The 19078-nt window shown below is 32.2% G+C and overlaps 3 protein-coding genes and 1 non-coding gene across 4 annotated transcripts; 2 read left to right on the top strand and 2 right to left on the bottom strand.

The window, feature by feature from the left end:
* Nucleotides 1–63: 63 nt before the first annotated feature.
* On the bottom strand, nt 64–4153 carry LOC125807621 (transcription initiation factor TFIID subunit 15b). Its single transcript, XM_049487357.1, has 6 exons — nt 3922–4153; nt 3618–3849; nt 2218–2872; nt 1772–1922; nt 1608–1689; nt 64–484 (listed from the first exon to the last, which is right to left on the bottom strand). Exons 1-6 carry the CDS (start codon nt 4106–4108, stop codon nt 373–375), a joined length of 1419 nt encoding a protein of 472 aa, XP_049343314.1. The 5' UTR covers nt 4109–4153; the 3' UTR covers nt 64–372.
* Nucleotides 4154–5084: 931 nt separating this feature from the next.
* LOC125807772 (gamma-interferon-responsive lysosomal thiol protein) lies at nt 5085–8057 on the top strand. Its single transcript, XM_049487512.1, is given in 7 exon segments — nt 5085–5120; nt 7109–7174; nt 7279–7332; nt 7335–7433; nt 7528–7605; nt 7607–7621; nt 7896–8057. Coding segments are annotated over 7 exon segments (510 nt in total).
* Nucleotides 8058–8756: 699 nt separating this feature from the next.
* TRNAS-CGA (transfer RNA serine (anticodon CGA)) lies at nt 8757–8838 on the top strand. Its single transcript has one exon. It is a non-coding gene; the product is annotated as a tRNA-Ser (tRNA).
* A 4379-nt stretch (nt 8839–13217) lies between these two features.
* Nucleotides 13218–14098, bottom strand: LOC125807602 (protein LIGHT-DEPENDENT SHORT HYPOCOTYLS 5). Its single transcript, XM_049487339.1, has one exon. It carries the CDS (start codon nt 14062–14064, stop codon nt 13381–13383), a length of 684 nt encoding a protein of 227 aa, XP_049343296.1. The 5' UTR covers nt 14065–14098; the 3' UTR covers nt 13218–13380.
* Nucleotides 14099–19078: the final 4980 nt, after the last annotated feature.

Below are 19078 nucleotides of genomic sequence, written 5' to 3'. Positions count from 1 at the left end.
AATGCAGAGATGCTAGCATTTCCAACATGCAAGCAAAATCACCTAAAGAGACCAAACATCATTCCAGAGTAATCGGTTTTCCACAGTAGTAACACTCACCTGAATATTTCACCTACCTTAGCAGCAATTTGCAGAATATCCAATCGCCTCTATCAAAACATTCAACATATCAAAAAAGGTTCTGAACTAGAAAAAACTCACCCCTTCCGCAACCCCAAGTAGCAGAAAGAAAGGAGAAAAGGTGGATATTGCTCAAGTGAAAGTAAGTGAACAGCCTACCTCTTTTAAGTCACAGAGAGTATATCTTGAAATGGAACTAATTAAAAACCCCTCCCACCACAAATTTTAGTACATAAAATGCTTGACTGGAACTCAATAAGGACGTGAACGGTTTCCACCATGAGACTGTCTATCTGGGCCAGAACCTCCACCGTCTCTGTAGTTATCCCTGCGCCCGCCACCATAACCTCCTCGACCGCCACGGCTGTCAAAGTAAAGAGAGACTTGAGCATAAGAGATATATTAACTCTCCAAATTAGCACAGGGACTCAGAAGTTCAGAATACACAAAACATCCCCACCCCATTTATACCTTTAACCCAACAAATAACAACAAGTGGGGTCTGGGGAGGGTAGTAGACTGTACGCAGACCTTACCCCTATCTCGTAGAGATAGAGAGGTGGTTTCCGATATACCCTCAGCTTAAATAAAGCCAGCCAAATATACCATTAACCCAAAGGAACTATATAATATAAAAGAAACAACATATTCTTCATTCAATCCAATAGATAAAACAATTTTCTATACCTTGAGCCATTAAAATATATATAGTTATATACAGTTCGAAATGGCAATAGAAAGAATATAGGGCAGGAAGAATGCATAGGGTGTCAATCAGTAGGTGGATTTTCAAGTAGCAAAGGTGGACAAACAATTAAAAGCACTAAAAAAAAAATTAAAACAGATTAACACACAAAAAAAATAAAAAACACTTATTCTTGAAAGCACTATGAAATTATTTGATACATGTAACTTTACAGTTTTACATTGATATATACATAGATGATGCTGATAAATATATTTTTACAGGATAAAGCAAAAATGTTCAGTAGTGAAGCAACACAATTAAGATTAAGCTGGTTCCCATGCACCTCAAAAAGGACAAATGTAGTACCAAGTTATAGAAATGAAATATTAATTGCTCAATTTACTTTACTCTGGGAACAAATCAATGTATCAATGATGTTAACAAATTACTGAAAAATAATTATTGAAATTAAACTTCAATATACACACCTGAGGTAAACATCAAGCATGAATTTTAGGCATGCAAATTCAGTATGAAATTTGACACAACAATTACAGTTAACATTAGATGCAAGAACAGCTCTGCTCATCTGTGCATAGTAAACAACCAAAACTCCAGAGATTTTGTAAAAATAACCATACGTCCACTATATAGTAAAACACACTTGCTAACTCTGTATACATTCCACAGCACAACCACTAAGACATGTTGTGAGTTAATATAAACTGTGAATTGTAGCACAACTGGATGTAATATGCAATGGAATAGAAAGAGTGTGCAGTAATTTAAGAAGGCTCACCCAGAACCAAATGCTGGAGGCGGCTTTGGTGCAGACTTTTCAGCCATTGCTACAGTGATTTTGTAACCTCTGAAGTCATGATCTGATGATGATTATATTTATGGTCAGCATGTAAATTATATACTGCATAAACTCAATTGAATAAATTTGGGTCTAGTTAGTACTATTGAAAAAGCCGCCGGCAGAATGAGCTGCAGAAGGATCTTCGTATGACAGAACTGCATCTCCTTTGTTATTTCCCTGTTCGTCGGTGTATAGCTTTATGCTCCAAGGCCACTGGTCTTTGTATCCTCGTTTTTGCTTGATTCTTGCCACCTACACATTAAAAAAGAAACAACTTGAGCACTAATCCTGGTATATATATGGTAAGAGAAAGTCACAAAAGTAAACTACTTCATTATCACAAATCAATGGCAATATTTAAATGGTCTGCAAAATCAAGTAGATCATAATAGCAGGTATTTGGTCGTCCTTTTGTCTAAGCTCAGGCATCAATACCACATTTAACACAGCAAGGGTTCAAGTGAAGTTAGAGAAAAACAACGTAAATGCTACAATACAGAATGAATCTGATACTGAGAATCATAACCGAAAGAAATCTGCATATTACTTGTCCAATGCTCCCAAAAAGTTCTCTAAGTTCTTCGACGGTCACATCAGGAGGCAAATTTGAGATATATATTCTTGCGTTGTCACAGAGATCTCCACAATTCTCATCGCATTGCTTGACCTTTACCGGAGCCTCAGCTGGAGAACTACCATAACCTCCTCCTGTATTCCGGGCACCACCGCCATATCCCCCATCATATCCACCCGGCGGGCCACCCCGTCCACCCCCACGGGCATCAGCTGGTGCATCCCCACCATAGCCACCAGGGGCACCATACGAAGGGGGATAAGATGCAGGTCCACCAACATAACTCGCAGGCGGGGGAACTACATCAGGGTTTCCACCATAAGTATTAGAAGGTGGTGGATAGTTGCTATCAGCTGCCCCATAAGATGGAGGAGCATGAGGAGGACCTTGAGCATAACCACCACCATCTCTTCCCTGACTACCACCATAAGAACCAGTTCTACCACCTCCAGCATTTCTGCTTTCATAGCTGTCACCTCTTCCCCCTCGACTATTTCCATAGCCGCCATCACTTCCACCTCTGTTATAACTGCTACCACCTCTGCCACCACGATCATCAGAACCAGCAGGTGAAGGAGCACCACATTTGTTACATTCAACTCTTCTAGCAAAGTTCAAATTTCCACAACTACACCCAGACATGCCAGAATTAATAACAATTGACAAGAAATGGTAACAATCACAGTAACATATGTTAAATGAAATATTAGGAAATGAAACCCAGAAGACATAACCTTGAACAACCACCGCACTGAACTAACATCTTGTCGAATTGATAGGATAGACGCACTATTAAAATTAGAAGGACAAAGGCAAGGAGAATCAAAATAAATTTTCTTTTTTTTTATGAAATAGCAGTGTACTAATAAAATAACTAAGCATCCAGGGGTGCAAGATTTACAGAAGTAGGAAGGCAGAAATAGACCCTTTCATAATACAAGAGAGTTGACAAAATCCAAGAATTGTTCAGGGTTATACAAAGGTGTAAGGTTAACCCAACTAAAAAGTAAGACTAAACATAAATTTCTTAGCGAACCTGCACACGGAAACACTGGTTATCTTGAGCAAAATGACTGGACAATTCAGTAGCAGGATTTCATACAAGTTATGAAATAGGAAATCATATATTTCTAGTGAAAAGATAACATGATTTTCCAAAAATTAACTTCTGTTTCAGCTTAATGAGATTGCACAAACAAACACTGCCTCGCTATCGATTGGCTTAGGTTCAAGAGTAGAAGCAAATATAACACTTTTTTGCTCTTACGGAATTAAGTAGGAGTCTCACAAGGTTTAAAGGTATTAGGGGGAGAAATGAGTAAGGATAATTTATCATGACCTGGATATCCACGAGAAGGATGTGAGAATATTACCTTGGGTTAGGGCAACGCCAATCACCTTCCTTACCACTTCCTCCACCACGACCGCCGCCGCGACCTCCACGATCTCCTCCCTGGTATCCACCGCTACCTCCACGATCTCCTCCTTGGTATCCACCACCACCTCCACGATCTCCTCCTTGGTATCCACCGCCACCCCCACGATCTCCTCCTTGGTATCCACCGCCACCTCCACGATCTCCTCCTTGGTATCCACCGCCACCTCCTGTAAATAGAGCCACATATGAATTAAAACTCATTCAAACTACAGGCATAGTGTAATAATTCAAATAAATACCTCGATTATGGGAACCACCACCATATCCTCCACCTCCTCGACCACCACCACCACCACCTCTACCACTGCCTCCGTAACCACCACCTGAAGCACCATATCCTCCACCGCCCGATCCATACCCGCCGCCTCCTCCGCCACTTGGTGGCGGAGCAGATCCGCCGCCTTCGTAACCGTACGTACCGGCCATCGACTGCACTAACTAGGGTTTATGAAATGAGAGAAGAAAAGATAAAGAGTAATAAAATACTATTTGGGGATAGAAGGGTAAACTTTTATATGCCGATTACAGAAGATATTTTTCCTTATTAATCTTTGTCCACTTCTCCAGCAAATAATCACCTACCTTACTTGATTCGGAGCTCAATTATTCCCTACTAAATTTCACAGAAATTGTATTTAGTGATAATTTTATATAAGTTATATTTATGTTTAATAATTGAGAGGAGGTAAGTTATTCATGTATAAGAATAATATAGAATTTGATTACAATTTTAAAATTCATATAACTAATATATTTATGCATAACTAAATACATAAATTTCTTCTGCTTAATATCTGCCTAATTTTAATCAACTATCAAACAAACCTTACATTTTTCTCTTAAGTAGATAGATAAAGGGATAAAAATTGCAAGAAATTCAAGTTAATTTGCTAAGCAAATATACATCAAACCCCAACCGCAAAACTTGCTTCATTAACACTCCGTTGATATGTAATTGAAGGGAGTTATCGATGGGCAATCAACTCTATTAAGCCGTGATATGTTGTAAATATAATTAATATGAAGGGTTGTGTCAAATTACATTTGAAATTCTAGTAAAATGTGGTCGTGATATGTTGTGAAATAATATGAAGGGTTCGTATGAGAGTATGTCAAATTACATTTGAAATTCTAGTAAGATGCCTATATATATATAAAAGAGTAAAACAGTCCAGTAGGACTATGCTATGAAGGTGTCTCTTTATTTCTTAGTTGCTTAAATTAATACTACAACCTCTCTCTCTTCTTTCTTTTTATTTCTTCTTCTTCCTTCGGTAATTTAATTATAATGATAACTTATTCCTTTCAATTATATCTTTCACTATAATATGGATTCGTTACAGTATAATTTACATAAATCACATAATGTTGAGCATCCAGCCTCTTTTGTGCCTCCTCAATAATGGTGCCATATATCGGCCTTGTTGAGAGGATCACGGTAGCGGATTATTTATCCATCATAACTCAGAAGTGTTCGATTGGGCTTAATTTGCTTCTTCTTGACAATCCAGCCCACAACTAATATAACATGGGCTTGGATGAAGTTTTGACATATGAAATCTTTAGACAAATAGCCTTTCGAATTCAGTTTTTTAAGTGTATATATGTGTTATACTACTATATTTATTGTATATTCATCAAAAACTTTTATTTTAATTGGTTAGGTGAACTAGAGATGGATTCCTAATTTAATTGTTAAAGTTCTTAGTGTTGAACTCACTGAATTTCTAAAATTATGCGTCCAAACCTATTTACTATCTATTACAATATAAATATTTTTTTTATAAATAAATTTATGTTCCACACCAAAAATACTAAACCAGGTGTTTGCATGTTGCATTCACCATTGGGATGGACACTATTTAAGTAGGCGTTTGACCATATAAATTTCTAATATTTTTCATATTTTTTTTGGCAGAAGTACTCATTACCCCCCTGAACTTGAAGCTTTTTATACGGTGTACACCTAAACTAAATTCCGTTTTAATTACCCCCCCGAACTTGTTTATTCCTCCGTCGCGTACACCTTTTTCGTCCACCTGGCGTAGAAATTGACAACAATCTCTACTAGGCGCGTGAGGAAGTGATTTTTTGCCACATCATAACGCTACAGCGATAAAAAAAACGTAAAATCTTCATTTTTCTTTAATATTTGGCATATTTTAAACGAAAAATAGGGTAAAATGTAAATGAAAAGTAAAGGAAACAAAGATTAACACTTACTTGGTAAGAATTTCAGACAAATTTGAAATTTAATCGACCAACTTCATGTAAATCCAAAAGTCGTTCCGCGAAATCAGCCCTTATTCAAAAATAACTTTTAAACAATGAATTTTAAATTTAAGAAATTTATTTTTTGCAATATTAATTTATCCAGGTGGAAATCCACATCACCAATTTAGACAGTTGTCGCGCGCGTGTAGTCCCAACAGGAGTAGGTGGACGAAAAAGGTGTACGCGACGGAGGAATAAACAAGTTCGGGGGTAATTAAAACGAAATTTAATTTAGATGTACACGGTATAAAAAGCTTCAAGTTCAGGGGTAATAAGTACTTTTGCCTATTTTTTTTAAGAAAAGGAGGAGGTTAATCAAATTGAACATGCAATGATGTGATATAAAGGTCAAAATGTGCATTACTCTAAACAAAAGAGAGATCAATTCATCTTGAATCAACTCGGATTAGATAACACCGATATGGATGGGACTAGAGGAGACATATAGAAAAAATTGTTTAAAAAAATTGTTGAATATTCCATAAGATAGTTTTCAAGAAACCAACAAACATATGGCATAATTTTATTTTATTATATGATAAATCATTTTTAGCAATAGCATTGTTTAGTGAGTATTAATCAATTAATGAAAGAGAAAACAAACAAATGGGAAAGTGATTTTGAATAGGTCAAACTCAAGTGAAGCGATGACTCACTCCTCAAAAACCTCTAACTCATAATGAATATTCCTTCTTCTTATCTTCTACTATATATACTTCTTCTTTTTTTCATCGGTATTCAGATGGTATGAGAGTTCAATTGAAATTTAATTGCATATTATTATAGGACTTATTTTGAGACAGTATTTTTTAATAAACTTGAATATGAGACCTTTAATTAAAAGAAAGGAACACAATCATCCCACTCAATCCATGTTAGATTCGACTAGTTATTTGACTAATGATTTTTCACTACACGCACCTCATGTGATTTAATTTTCTCCATCAACGTGATTGTTAGACTTAATTAAGTTTTACGGAAGTACTAATTATAATTTATAAGCACATAATTATTATGTTGTGTGAAAAGTCATACATTTGATGTTTACGGGATGCGTGATCTCTTTAATATGACTTGCACAATTCTCATCTCTTGAGCTAGTTTTTATTGTTGAGTTAGACTTAACGAAATATTTGCCCTTGCTGTTTGCAGCATGGCAAACTTGAATGTTTGTTGAACACTGTACAGGCTTGTGCGATAGATGTGTGGCCAGATTTGGTAAGTTATGCAGTTGATTGGCTAAATGAATTTTTTGTATCAACTTTTCTCTATTCTGGTCTGGTTGATTGTTTAAATACGAAAATTTTAAATTTGTGATGTAGAATGAATACTGCCCTTTCATTAAATGTATGGAAAATGTGGTGTTGGATAGTTTTTATACAAAAGGAAGTATCCTCCATGGAAAACATGTTTTGAAAAGCTGAAATTAGAAGCAAAATCTGTTACTGATTGCTTAAAAAGTGTGCGTGGGAAAGAGGTGAGCTTTTTTTTTGTTGATCATTTCTTGGTGTTATTTTTCTGAAATTAGTTTTGATGTTCCTCGATTGAAAGTTATGTAACGTTATTTGCAGCTCGAATTCCTCTATGCTGCTGAGACAATAGCCCTTCAACCCCCTCATACATATGTGCCATGGGTTGTTATAGATGGCCCAACCACTTTATGAGGTAAGTTAAGTTGTTCCATATTTCATATTTTTTGCACTTCCAATTTTCATATGTAGTCAAGAATTTCTGTAATTCTGTTAGGTGCGCGAACAAAGTCTCATATTGATAGCTGAAAAGAAAAAAATAAGCTACATATAGTTATATATAGTGTAATGGTGTGAGACCTTTTATAGAGAATCATATGAATCTGGCCTAAAACAAACAATATCATATTATATTAAGGGTATCTTTGAACCAGTTTAACCGAACAATTATATTTGTTTCACTTTTGCAGGACTGTGAAAATTTCATAAGCTACATTTGTAAAGCTTACAAAGGTACTGCTGCTGTTCCAGCTTGCAATGCAATTCAAAAGGGTAGGAAAATTAAGCCTTTTGGTTTCACAAAAAGAAGTAATTCTAAGTTATCAACTATATCTTCAGCAATTTCATCATGAATGAAGAAGCTAAGTGCATTATTATAAGTGTACATGCTGCTTTTTTAACCCTGCTTTTTTGTAATATACTCTGTTCTATAATGCTGGGATTTTGTGAAATTATACTTGTAAGTTGTAATTAGTTCATGTAGAAGTTTGTGTATAGCAGAAAAATACTTATTGTATATTTAGATTTTAGAGAGAGAGTTGCTTGATTGTAATGTATTAATTGATTGAGTAGAAATATTAAATATGGGATGAAAAAAAATAGTATGAAATATGACCTTCGTACATCCATGTATTTTGTTAACAAAAAGGCCACCAATGTGTTTGAGTCCTCATTTTAAGACGGAGTATCCAATCTCAGAATATGATAATAGGTGCACTAGTTCAAAATTGGAATAAAGATAGTTGAGCATCTATTACTTTAAATTACTAGACTCGTTAAACTAGTGAGATTGTCATAATACTTAGTAGAGAATTGTTACTTCATTAGGATTTGTAAGGTAAAATCTAATTTTCCTTGCTTGTACTTATTCATGTTGAAGATTTTCTTTTATTATTAATAAAAAAACCATTAGATAGAGACGCTTTGTCTAATGTTATAAATTCGTCGGAAAACAAAAAAAAGTTTGTCACAATAGGTTAATCAAAGAGTGATAATTGGATATTCCAATTTTCTAAATTAAATTAATATTGTTAATCAGAAGATGCAATTACGTCGATATGTCCGAGTGGTTAAGGAGACAGACTCGAAATCTGTTGGGCTTTGCCTGCGCAGGTTCGAATCCTGCTGTCGACGAATTTTTATGCCAAGCCCATTGCTTAAATGGGCCTATCAGCTCATCTGGCCCATATTTTGGGCCTGTCATCTCATCTGGCCCAATTTTTTCCAGAGCTTGGGCCTTTCTGTTCATACGTCCGTTACATTCCCATAGGAAAATGTGTGTGTTTTTTCATGAAAGAAAAAACTTTGAAATTTCTTATTTATTTTAGTTTTTAGCTATACATAAAGGGGAATGAAAAGTGAAATCTCTATGGAGATTATACGATATAAATCGAATCTTCACTAATAAAACAAAAATGCAAGCAACCAATCTTAAATAGAAGAACTCTCGAGCATTTAACAATCTCAAATATGTTACGTAAACATTTACTCGAGATCTCACGTATCAAATTTCTGACAATGTGGGTGGTGCCAACTCAAATTTGATAGGACAAAATGGGAACAACAAAGGAAACTCTTCATGTTAAATGCATAGGAATCCTATTAAATGAGAAGAGTGGCTAAAGACCGTCTGGTGAATAAAAATACGGTGCACATATATTGTCGGCGACCTTTCATACACTTGGTCAAAATTTACCCTCTTTAGTCTTTTTCCCCATCCCTCAAATCTCCCTCCCCCAACTTTTATCTTTTTGTGTGGGACCTATAAATTTATCGATATTTACATATTCACAGATACATGTAAAACTACCATATAGTATATTTTATTGATTTGGTACTAGTGACTATTGTGTGTGTGACTAGATATTTTCCCCTAACCTAGTAAAAGTAGCTAGTATGACACGTTGCTTTCTTCTAGAAAGCAATAATAATTAAAGATAAACCCAAATTATGTAATCAATTAGATAACCTTTCATTTCGAAGATTCATCACGTACCCTACACTCATGAATATATCAATATATAACTACTCTTTTATTTATTTGTCTTGCTTAAGCGTTGAGTCACATTATATTAGGAGAAAACAAAAGTTCATAATGAATGATTCCTAGGACAATTATTTTTAATTTGTTTGGTGTGATTGTCCTAATTAATTACAGCAGCGGAGCCACAATTGAAAAAAGGGATATGATAAGAATTTAAAGTTTAGGAATTCTGATAACTTTTCATTTGCAACATTCTTTTGATCTCAAATTGATTTATTTTTAATTAATTTAAAATTTTTGTACATATATATTTTCAAATCCTAAACAATGTGCTCTTGTTGTTTTATGATGTGTTGTCAATATTTTTTCAATAAAGTACTTCGTATATTGACCATGCTTTTCTATAGTTATAATATATGCATGTATTGCGCACCATGCTCAATAAATATTGTTCACGAGTGCCATGAACTTTTGGACAAAGACAAATAATTGCTCAGTTACTTTTACCTTTAACAAATACTATTACTGCTCTTTCATGTTTCATTTACATTATCATGATCCTATTTTATTTTTTAATCAGAGAGATCTCACATTTGAGTGTTAGATACAGAAAAAATCTTGTTAAGCGAGCCACAAGCATTTGCAATGTATTTTATGAAATGTGAATCTAAATTAGTGAGAATATTAAAATGAATATCGAACATCATGTATCTAAAAAAAATGTTTTTAAAAGATCAGTATTATTCCTTCAAACATTTTGACCACTCATTTTAATTGAATAAATAAATATTGAATACTTATTATTTAGGTTAGACGAGAATAAGTTGACAAATGGAGTAATAAATTAAGAATAAGAAAAATAAAGTTGAGCAATTCTCTTACAATCACTTTTTTTTTCCTCTCTAGATATTATTCTAAAGTCTGACGAGACATTTCTGCTGTAGAAGGTTGGCTTGAAAATTCATTATTTTGGGGAATGGACCAAATAATTGTGTGTATCTACTGACTATTCACTTAATTATCATCACTATTTCTGCCTTAGCCAAAAAGAATTAATTTAACCACATAGAGCTAGACCTCAGGAAAAAAGCTACTCCCTCCGTCCCATTTTATGTGACACTTTTTGGATTTTGAAATTCAAACAAGTCTAACTTTTATCGTAAATTTTTCATAGATCTTTTAAACATTTTGAATTATCAATTGTTGTGACTTATAGTATTTTTTACGTAGTTTACAAATATATAAATTTCATTTCAAAAAAATTGAAAATTTCATGTACAAATTTCCGGTCAAACTTAAACAGTTTGACTCTCGAAAAACGAAAAGTGTCACATAAATTGGGACAAAAGGAGTAATATATATGTTGAATTTCAAGTAAAAATGTTTGAATTCAATCATATATGGCTAAAATCAGAGGCAGAGTCAGGATTAGGAATTTGGAGGTTCTAAATTTTAGGATAAAAAAGTAAAATATTGTAAAACATGTTTTTTTTTTTAAAAAAAAAAGAGAAACTCTTGATGATATAGTGGAGTTTGAATCCACAACACTAAAGTACAAGCATTTCCACGGCTCATTCCTTACCACTGAGCCATCAATCAACTTTTTTTAGGGAATTCACTAGTTAATATACATATATATTTATTTATATTTCTAATACAAATACAAAATCTACGGAAAAACTATTGAATTTGTCCGAATCCACGAACCCTCACTAAGCTCCATGTCTTACTAAACTCAGATGAAAATAATTGAACTTCATATATATGTTGATTTTCAAGTAAAAATGATTGAACCTTAGTCATATATGCTTGAACAACATAATGAGTTTTTAACCATACTGTAAAAATGTTAACCTAAAAACTTAAGTTGAGTATTCAAATAACTTAAAATTTAAATAAGATGGATTTTCAACCAAATAATGAACAGTCCTATTCGAATTCCTTATCAAAGGACAAAGTATAAGCTGCGAGCATAAAAGAAATTTCCAAGAAATGAGGGATAGTTTTATTTCAGCAGTAAATAAAAGAGAAAAGTCAGTAAATAAGTAAGTTATTGTTAGAAAAATGAAAGTCAGCTGGAAAAGGGGAAATAGAAAAATGATATAAGGTGATCATTGGATTACATCAATCAGATTTGGATACATAAAATAATAAGGCATAATAATTCTAATAATTATAATATATATCGGAAATAAATAATCAAGAATATTATTGCGTACGTAGCCTTGCACAGGTGGAGGAGGAAACTTTTGTTTGTTTGTATAATTGAATGTTATTTTTTAAACAAAGATATGATAATTAAAAGCCAATGAATAGATTTCAACAATAAAATAATTAATGGATTTGAACAATAATTACTTCAATAATAAAATTAAAATAATGAATAGAATGGAAGCAATAAGCATCATCAGTTGGCTGAGGGTCCTTTTCGCACTAAAGAAGGTAGTGCCCTCTCCTGTTTTTTTTTTTAATTAAAAAAAAGTATACAATATATTATATTGTACTTTTATTATTATTATATAGTAGCTAATTATTCAAGGATGCCCTTATATTGTTCTTTTATAATTGCAGTTGATATCACCCCCAATACAACCTTTCTTACGTCTCATTCTTACCCAAGAAGACCTCAAGAACAGAAATTTGATTTTAAAATCTGGTTTTTATATTATATTTTATTTCTTTTTTGACTCGAGGTAATACCAGATTATATCTTAATGTTGGAATCGAAATAACAATTAAAATTTGAAATAAAATCCTAAATAAGTGTGTATATAACTTAAATTCGTTCAAATAATGACAGAAATTCTTCACTACTTCATATTTTTTAAACTAGTACAAATAATGCTAAAACTTGCAACAACAGTAACAATGTAACATACATACGGATACTATGTAATAGCTGAATTGTGACTATAGGTCTATAAAAAATTATATATACTTTCAAATTACTTGGAAGATAATTATATAAAATTTTAGAATAACTATATAATATCTCATTGTTAACTTGATAAAAATGGAGTACGTACTACTTATCCATAAGTTACTACATTCACTGATAAATGTAAAAAAAATATTTAATTCAGCTATCAATAATCAATATACACATAAAAGTTTTTTTTTTAAAAAACAGATAGGGTAACAAAATCTGGGGTAAAAGAAGGAGGCACCTGAAACTGCAAAAAGTCTGACGTTATATTTGTATGCTGCAGTTTAAAGACACACACACGTGAGGATATACAGTATATTTTTTTTCCATTTTCATACAAGGTAAAATAGGGGACCATATAAGATCAATTTTGAACTACTCACTTCACTCATTCTTACTGGTAAAATTGGTAAAACATGCTTAATGTTGTCTAAATGCAACATTAATTCAATCTCAGATGCAATACTTTTTGGATGATCATGGTGTTCAGATCGGCTTTCGTGAACCAAGACTAATTTCACGTGATACCTATCACCTCCCATCAGCAACATATATCATATCAAAAGTTACCGGACAGAAAGGAAGAATACCATTACCAATATATAGAGAGAAATATTCTTACCATCATGAATGATAATTCAACTGTCACTAAATATATTTTAGAAAAACAAATGTGATCAGAATTAAATTTGAATTCGCGCCACATAAGATTTAGATAATTCACAATTACTAACTAAACTTAAAATTGAAAATGAATAGTATTGTACTATACTGTTGTATTAGGAGCAGTAGGTGGCTGCTGACCAATAACACCGTCTCCGCCACTGCCACTGCCACCACCACTACCTCCTGCTTCTGCCGCGATAGCACTGCCAGCTGTCGCAACCGAACTCGATGTACTCGGCCGTTTACGTTTCTTCTTTTCATAAGGAATTCCTCTTGCTTTTGCTTGACTTTCTCTAACTTCCCTTAAATAAATTCTAACAGCTTTAGCACCAAATGGATTTGATTCAGGTTTTCCCCCATTTTCTTCATAAGCAGCTCTTAGCCTTCCAATTAGTGCATCAAGGCTACCCCAAGCCTGTTTCAACGGACAGGCACAAGGTGCTGGTGGATTTGGGTGCCCGAAATACGGGCACCCGGTCACGTGCACTTTTGTTTTCCCAAATTGATCAAGGTACTTAAGGAACTCGATCACGTGAGCTCCGCTGCAACGGGCAAGGGTTAACGGCGGTTTGTGGTTCCTTAAGTACTGTAAGAAAGTATTCCAATCTCGACGTTTCTGTGACTCGTATCGACTTGGTGGTGCTGCAGACACCGTTGTTGACTGTCCCCCCTCCGTCGCAGCGCTTGCTGATGATGTACCTGTACCTTCTCCTCCTCCTACTACTACTCCTTCGCTACCGACAATGTTTGGGTCGGGTTGTTCAACTCTAGATGTTGAATCCATAAAATGCTAGAATTTATGAGAGTAAAATATTATTGATAATAATTCCAATTTCCAACCTGTAATCGCGACGATCCAATTACTAACTCCACTGACTAGTGCTTTTAAAACCCCAAATTGTAAGGATGGAGCTTTTACATCCTCGTCTGACAGTTAGCTAAGAGAAAAGCTGTTACAAAATTCGCCTTGCAACGATGCTTCATCTATTTTAATAGTTCTAGCTAGTACTGAATACTAGATAGACAGACTGGTCATCAATGATTGCATAAGATATTTCTTTTGCTTGTCTAACTCAAACCCAGATAGTCACAATCACTCAAAATTGTTATATATGAGGAAGTCGAACACATTCAAATTCAAACTCAAATTAAATCAAGTAAAAGCGAAAAGAAAACCTTACTCAACAAGGCGAAAAGCGATTTCAATTTACCCTCTTTGTTTCTACAATTTGAAGCAAATCTTCGAGAAAACAATATAGTGAAATAATGGATAGAGCTCGATTACTTCGGATTTTTTAGAGAAAAGAAGAAGTAGGAGTATTTCAAAGTTAGACAGATGATGATGCGACCTTAAGCAATACACTGAATGTGCGAGAGTTAGAAGTGATGATGAGACTGTTTTTTTGATGAATTGAGAGAAATTTAAGAGAGAGAAAAACTATACAGTATATAGTAATTAGAAGAAGAAAGAGTGAAGAAAAAAAGAAAATAGAGAGAGTAATTGAGAGGGTGGTGGGGCCTAGCGGAGTGAAGTGGGGCAGAGGGGGTTTACTAATCACACCACCGGCGGCCCCGCCACTCTCAATATGCATTTGCACTGTTTCATTATCTTGTCTTCTATTAGTATTATCAAATGTATTATGCACCCACTCACTTTGACTTAGGGTACGTACCCTTCTTTCAAACCACATGATTTTACCATCTCCGATTTACTACTTTTTTTCGTTTTTACTCCCTCAATTTAAAAAAGAATAACACTCTTTACTTTTTAGTCTGCTTAAATTTTTTTTGACATATTTCTCTTTTTGATAACATTTTAATTTCAATTTTTTCAAATGACATGTTTAAGGTCACAAGATTAAAGGACAATTTAATACAATTGAGATAACTTTAATTTAGGACCACAGGATTCAAAAGTCTTTTTTATTTTTTAGAACTTAGTGCCAAGTCAAACTAGACCATTATTTTTTAAACAAAGGAAGTACTTTTTTAGAAATTAAACTTCAAAAATATGTTTAACTATAAAATTTTGAAATTTAACTTGAAATTGAATTTCAGAATTTTAACTCTAAATTACTCATAAAAAGTTAGAAACAATACCAATTTGTATTCATGGCCAACTACAATTTTCAATTTCAAATAACATTTTTCATTTTCAAAACAAATATTCCATCTATTTAAAAAATAATGATCTACTTATTTTTTTTGGCAACACTTTAGTTCTTGCTTTCTATGTGGCATGTTTAAGACCACAATATCAAAGGACATTTTTATACATTTGACAAAATTTTAATTTAGGACGACAAAATTAAAAAATCTTTTTTATTTTCTCAAACTCCACGTCAAGTCAAACTAGGTCATTTTTTTTAAATAGAGGGAATTTTTTTTTTCACACACTTAATTTGACTAGGCACAAATTTTAAAAAAGTAAGATTATTTTTTAATATTTTTATCTTAAATAATATAAATATGTATAATATACTAAATAGGGACACATGACTCAATCTTATCTGTCGATAAATGTCGGATGGTGGATAAGATTATGACACGTGTATGTCCGTTAGTATAAATGGTATATATGCTCTAGTTTTTGGACGGCAGAGATACCAATGTGCCAAAAGTATAACGGAGGATATTTGCATACCATTTACAATAATTCAGAGATATATTTATCTTTTTTCCCAAAAAATAAATAAGATAGACAAAATTGGACCGGAGAGAGGGTACAACAAATGAAAGAATAATTTTCACACGAAAGTAAGTATTATTAATACAACTTGTGATTTGTTAACATTTTATTGATACAATTCGACGACTCACGCAATGTTTGTTTTTTGGAACAAAACGTCTTTCATAATTATATTAATCATGCATAGTTTACGCTGACAATCTACGCCCCCGTCCCCCCGAACCCATCACACACACATAACATAGTACTATTTTATTTTATTTTAAAACTATTGAAACTTATGGGCAATATATTAATTAATAATATATGTGTAGTAATACATTTGTTTATTAAGAATAGAATAAGAAATTTAAAGTTAATCATTTTAACTTATAGAAGTATAGATATGTATCATCATTATTCCTTATTCTTCCAAGTAGAAACTAATAAGAAAAATATATCACATAAAATGATATAAGAAAATATGTATAGTAGAGTAGCATTTTTATTCTGAACCTACTTCTAAAGGAACAAATAAAATATAACAGATAGGTACAATTTTAATTTTATAATTTTATAATTATTCGTACTTAAGTCAATTAATTTAAATTTACATCATATAAGATTCATTAAAAAGCACTCTCGATCAGGATTTATTTTATTCTTGAAACTCGAAATCTAAATCAGTTACAATACTAGAACGGTTGATGTTGCAGACAATTTGATTCTATGAAATCACACTGAACGACTTGTGAAAAATAATCTCTAGCATTGTAGAGTGACATATTAGAATATATAGATCTTGTGAAAAGTTGTTACTACAGATACATAGTGGACAGATGTAAACTAAAGTCAAAAAATCCCAAATTATACTTTTGATAATAAAAAGAATTCATTTTTTTTTATAAAATAAAACGTTAAGGATTCAGGGAGCAGATTATAAGGTGAAAAAGCAAACGTTCATTAATAAAATAAAAATTCAGATAAATGAACGTTCAAATTGTCAACTAAACTGAGTTATAAACTTCAGAAATCCATGGTTTAATTTGTAATTGAATGGTGCAAATATTCATTAATTATTTAACTATCCAATTCAGAACTTCACATCACTAAAAGTATAAAGTACGAATATATACACACACTATTTATTTATACTGATAGATACTATAAACTTAACAAGCTCTATTAGTTGCACGGTTAATGCATTTTCACTTATGCGTAAAACTGATAAATTATCACTACCTTTTACTAATATATTTTAATTTGCTGTGCTTTACGAATTCTATTGCCTCTGTCAGTGGCGGAGCCAAAATTTTTAATAAGGACGTTTAAAATCTGAGAAGTAAACACATTATATGTTGCCTCCGCCACTGGCCTCTGTCAACGTACAACTTTTGCCGTCTTAATTTATGTGATTTTATATGATTTGACACAATTTAAGAAAGAAAAAAAATACTTTTGAAATTATAGTTCAAAATAAAATTTTTGATATTTATATAGTTATAATTATAAAATCATCTAATTAAGAGTAAAGAGAAATTTTAAAATTAAATTCTTTGTAATTATATAGAAAGTTACATTTTTTGTGGGACGAACAAAAAAAGTCAAATGATCCATTGGAACGAAGGGTGTAATTACTACTCCATCCATCTCAAAATAAATATCATCTTAGAAAAACTCATGTTCATTAAGAAATTGAGAAATTTTAGTAGCTCAGTTGGTTGACTATCTAAACTTCCATATTGTCGGTCAAGGTTCGATTCCCCACATTGTAATCCCCCTCCCGTACCCCCAATTTTTAAACCCACCAATTTTTTTTAAAAAAACGTTTATTAAGAAATCAATAAATATAATATGTAGCTTAGTAAATGATCCTTGTTTTTATTCTTTTATTTGTGTTGCACTTGTATAGTTCTTGTATAATACACATTATTGTCATTGTCATTTTATTTGTATTGCACTTGTATAAATCTTTTCATGTTAATTAGTTACTACTGTAATCATTTTATAAGCATTATATAAAATTACATCATTGTCCATCACACTAAATTATTAAAGAAATCATATATTTTTTAATATACATTTTCTTATTGGTTAAATCGAAAATCAGATTACTAAGGATAAAAATTGATAAACCAAAAAAAATAAAATCTTATTAGTTCAGTAATTGATTTACCATATTTAAAAATAAAAATCTAATAAATAAAATTAATAATATATAAAATCGAACCAAACAACCATAGAAGCATAAAACAAATGTGAATAATTAATTTTCTCCTTTTCTCTTTTTAATTAGTTGTCACTTGTGTGTGGTGCACATAGAATTGGTTAATGGCAAAATGGCATCTTTAATTGGTCAAGGAAGTGTGGGGCCACTGTACGAACTTTACTTTTGCAGTGGGATTCCAAATGTCAGAAATGCCAACCAAATTATGGAAAGTGCCATAATTTTAGCTCTATGTACCAAGTAATTTCCTATCGAGGCCTGTATGATTTTTGGAAAAATCCTTTTGGCCATAAAAATTTTATCATAATTTGACCAGAATGAAAAAAAGACATGTTCACATTATAAACTACTTTATTTTTAGATATTTTTATCCTTTAACTTAAAATATTAAATATATTCTTCAATTATGTTTTCAATACATTGGAAATAATTAACGAGATTAATTATTGATGATTTCATAGTTAAACATGGGAAAGAAAGCAAAAAATTCACCAAAGAAAACATAAGTCTCACGCACTCTTCTCACTTGAAATTTTCAAGATCTAAAAAAATAAAAAATAATATATATATATATATATATATTACAGTAGTAGTAAAAAAATAAAAAAAAATATATCTCTTTTTCAATTTCAAATTTTTCCCCGTTTTACTTTTTTTTTTTGTTTATTTATTTTCCATTTCTTATTTCTTAATGATAAGAAATTTTTTGAAAAGTATAAATGAGAGTAAAGTGTAGATTATCTATTTAAATTTGTAATTTCTAATCATGAAAGATAATTTATATCTAAATTTAAATATTAAAGATTTATATCAACAACGCTCAAAAATAAAATCTGAAATTGACCGAGTTGGCTAAACAATTACAATTATTTATTTAAAGGAGTTGTTGTTACGCATTAATTT

Source organism: Solanum verrucosum, unplaced genomic scaffold, assembly GCF_900185275.1.
Source record: "Solanum verrucosum unplaced genomic scaffold, falcon-dt-bn FXZP01000183.1, whole genome shotgun sequence".
In the NCBI taxonomy this organism is placed as follows: Eukaryota; Viridiplantae; Streptophyta; class Magnoliopsida; order Solanales; family Solanaceae; genus Solanum; species Solanum verrucosum.
This window is presented reverse-complemented; position numbering and strand designations above follow the sequence as displayed.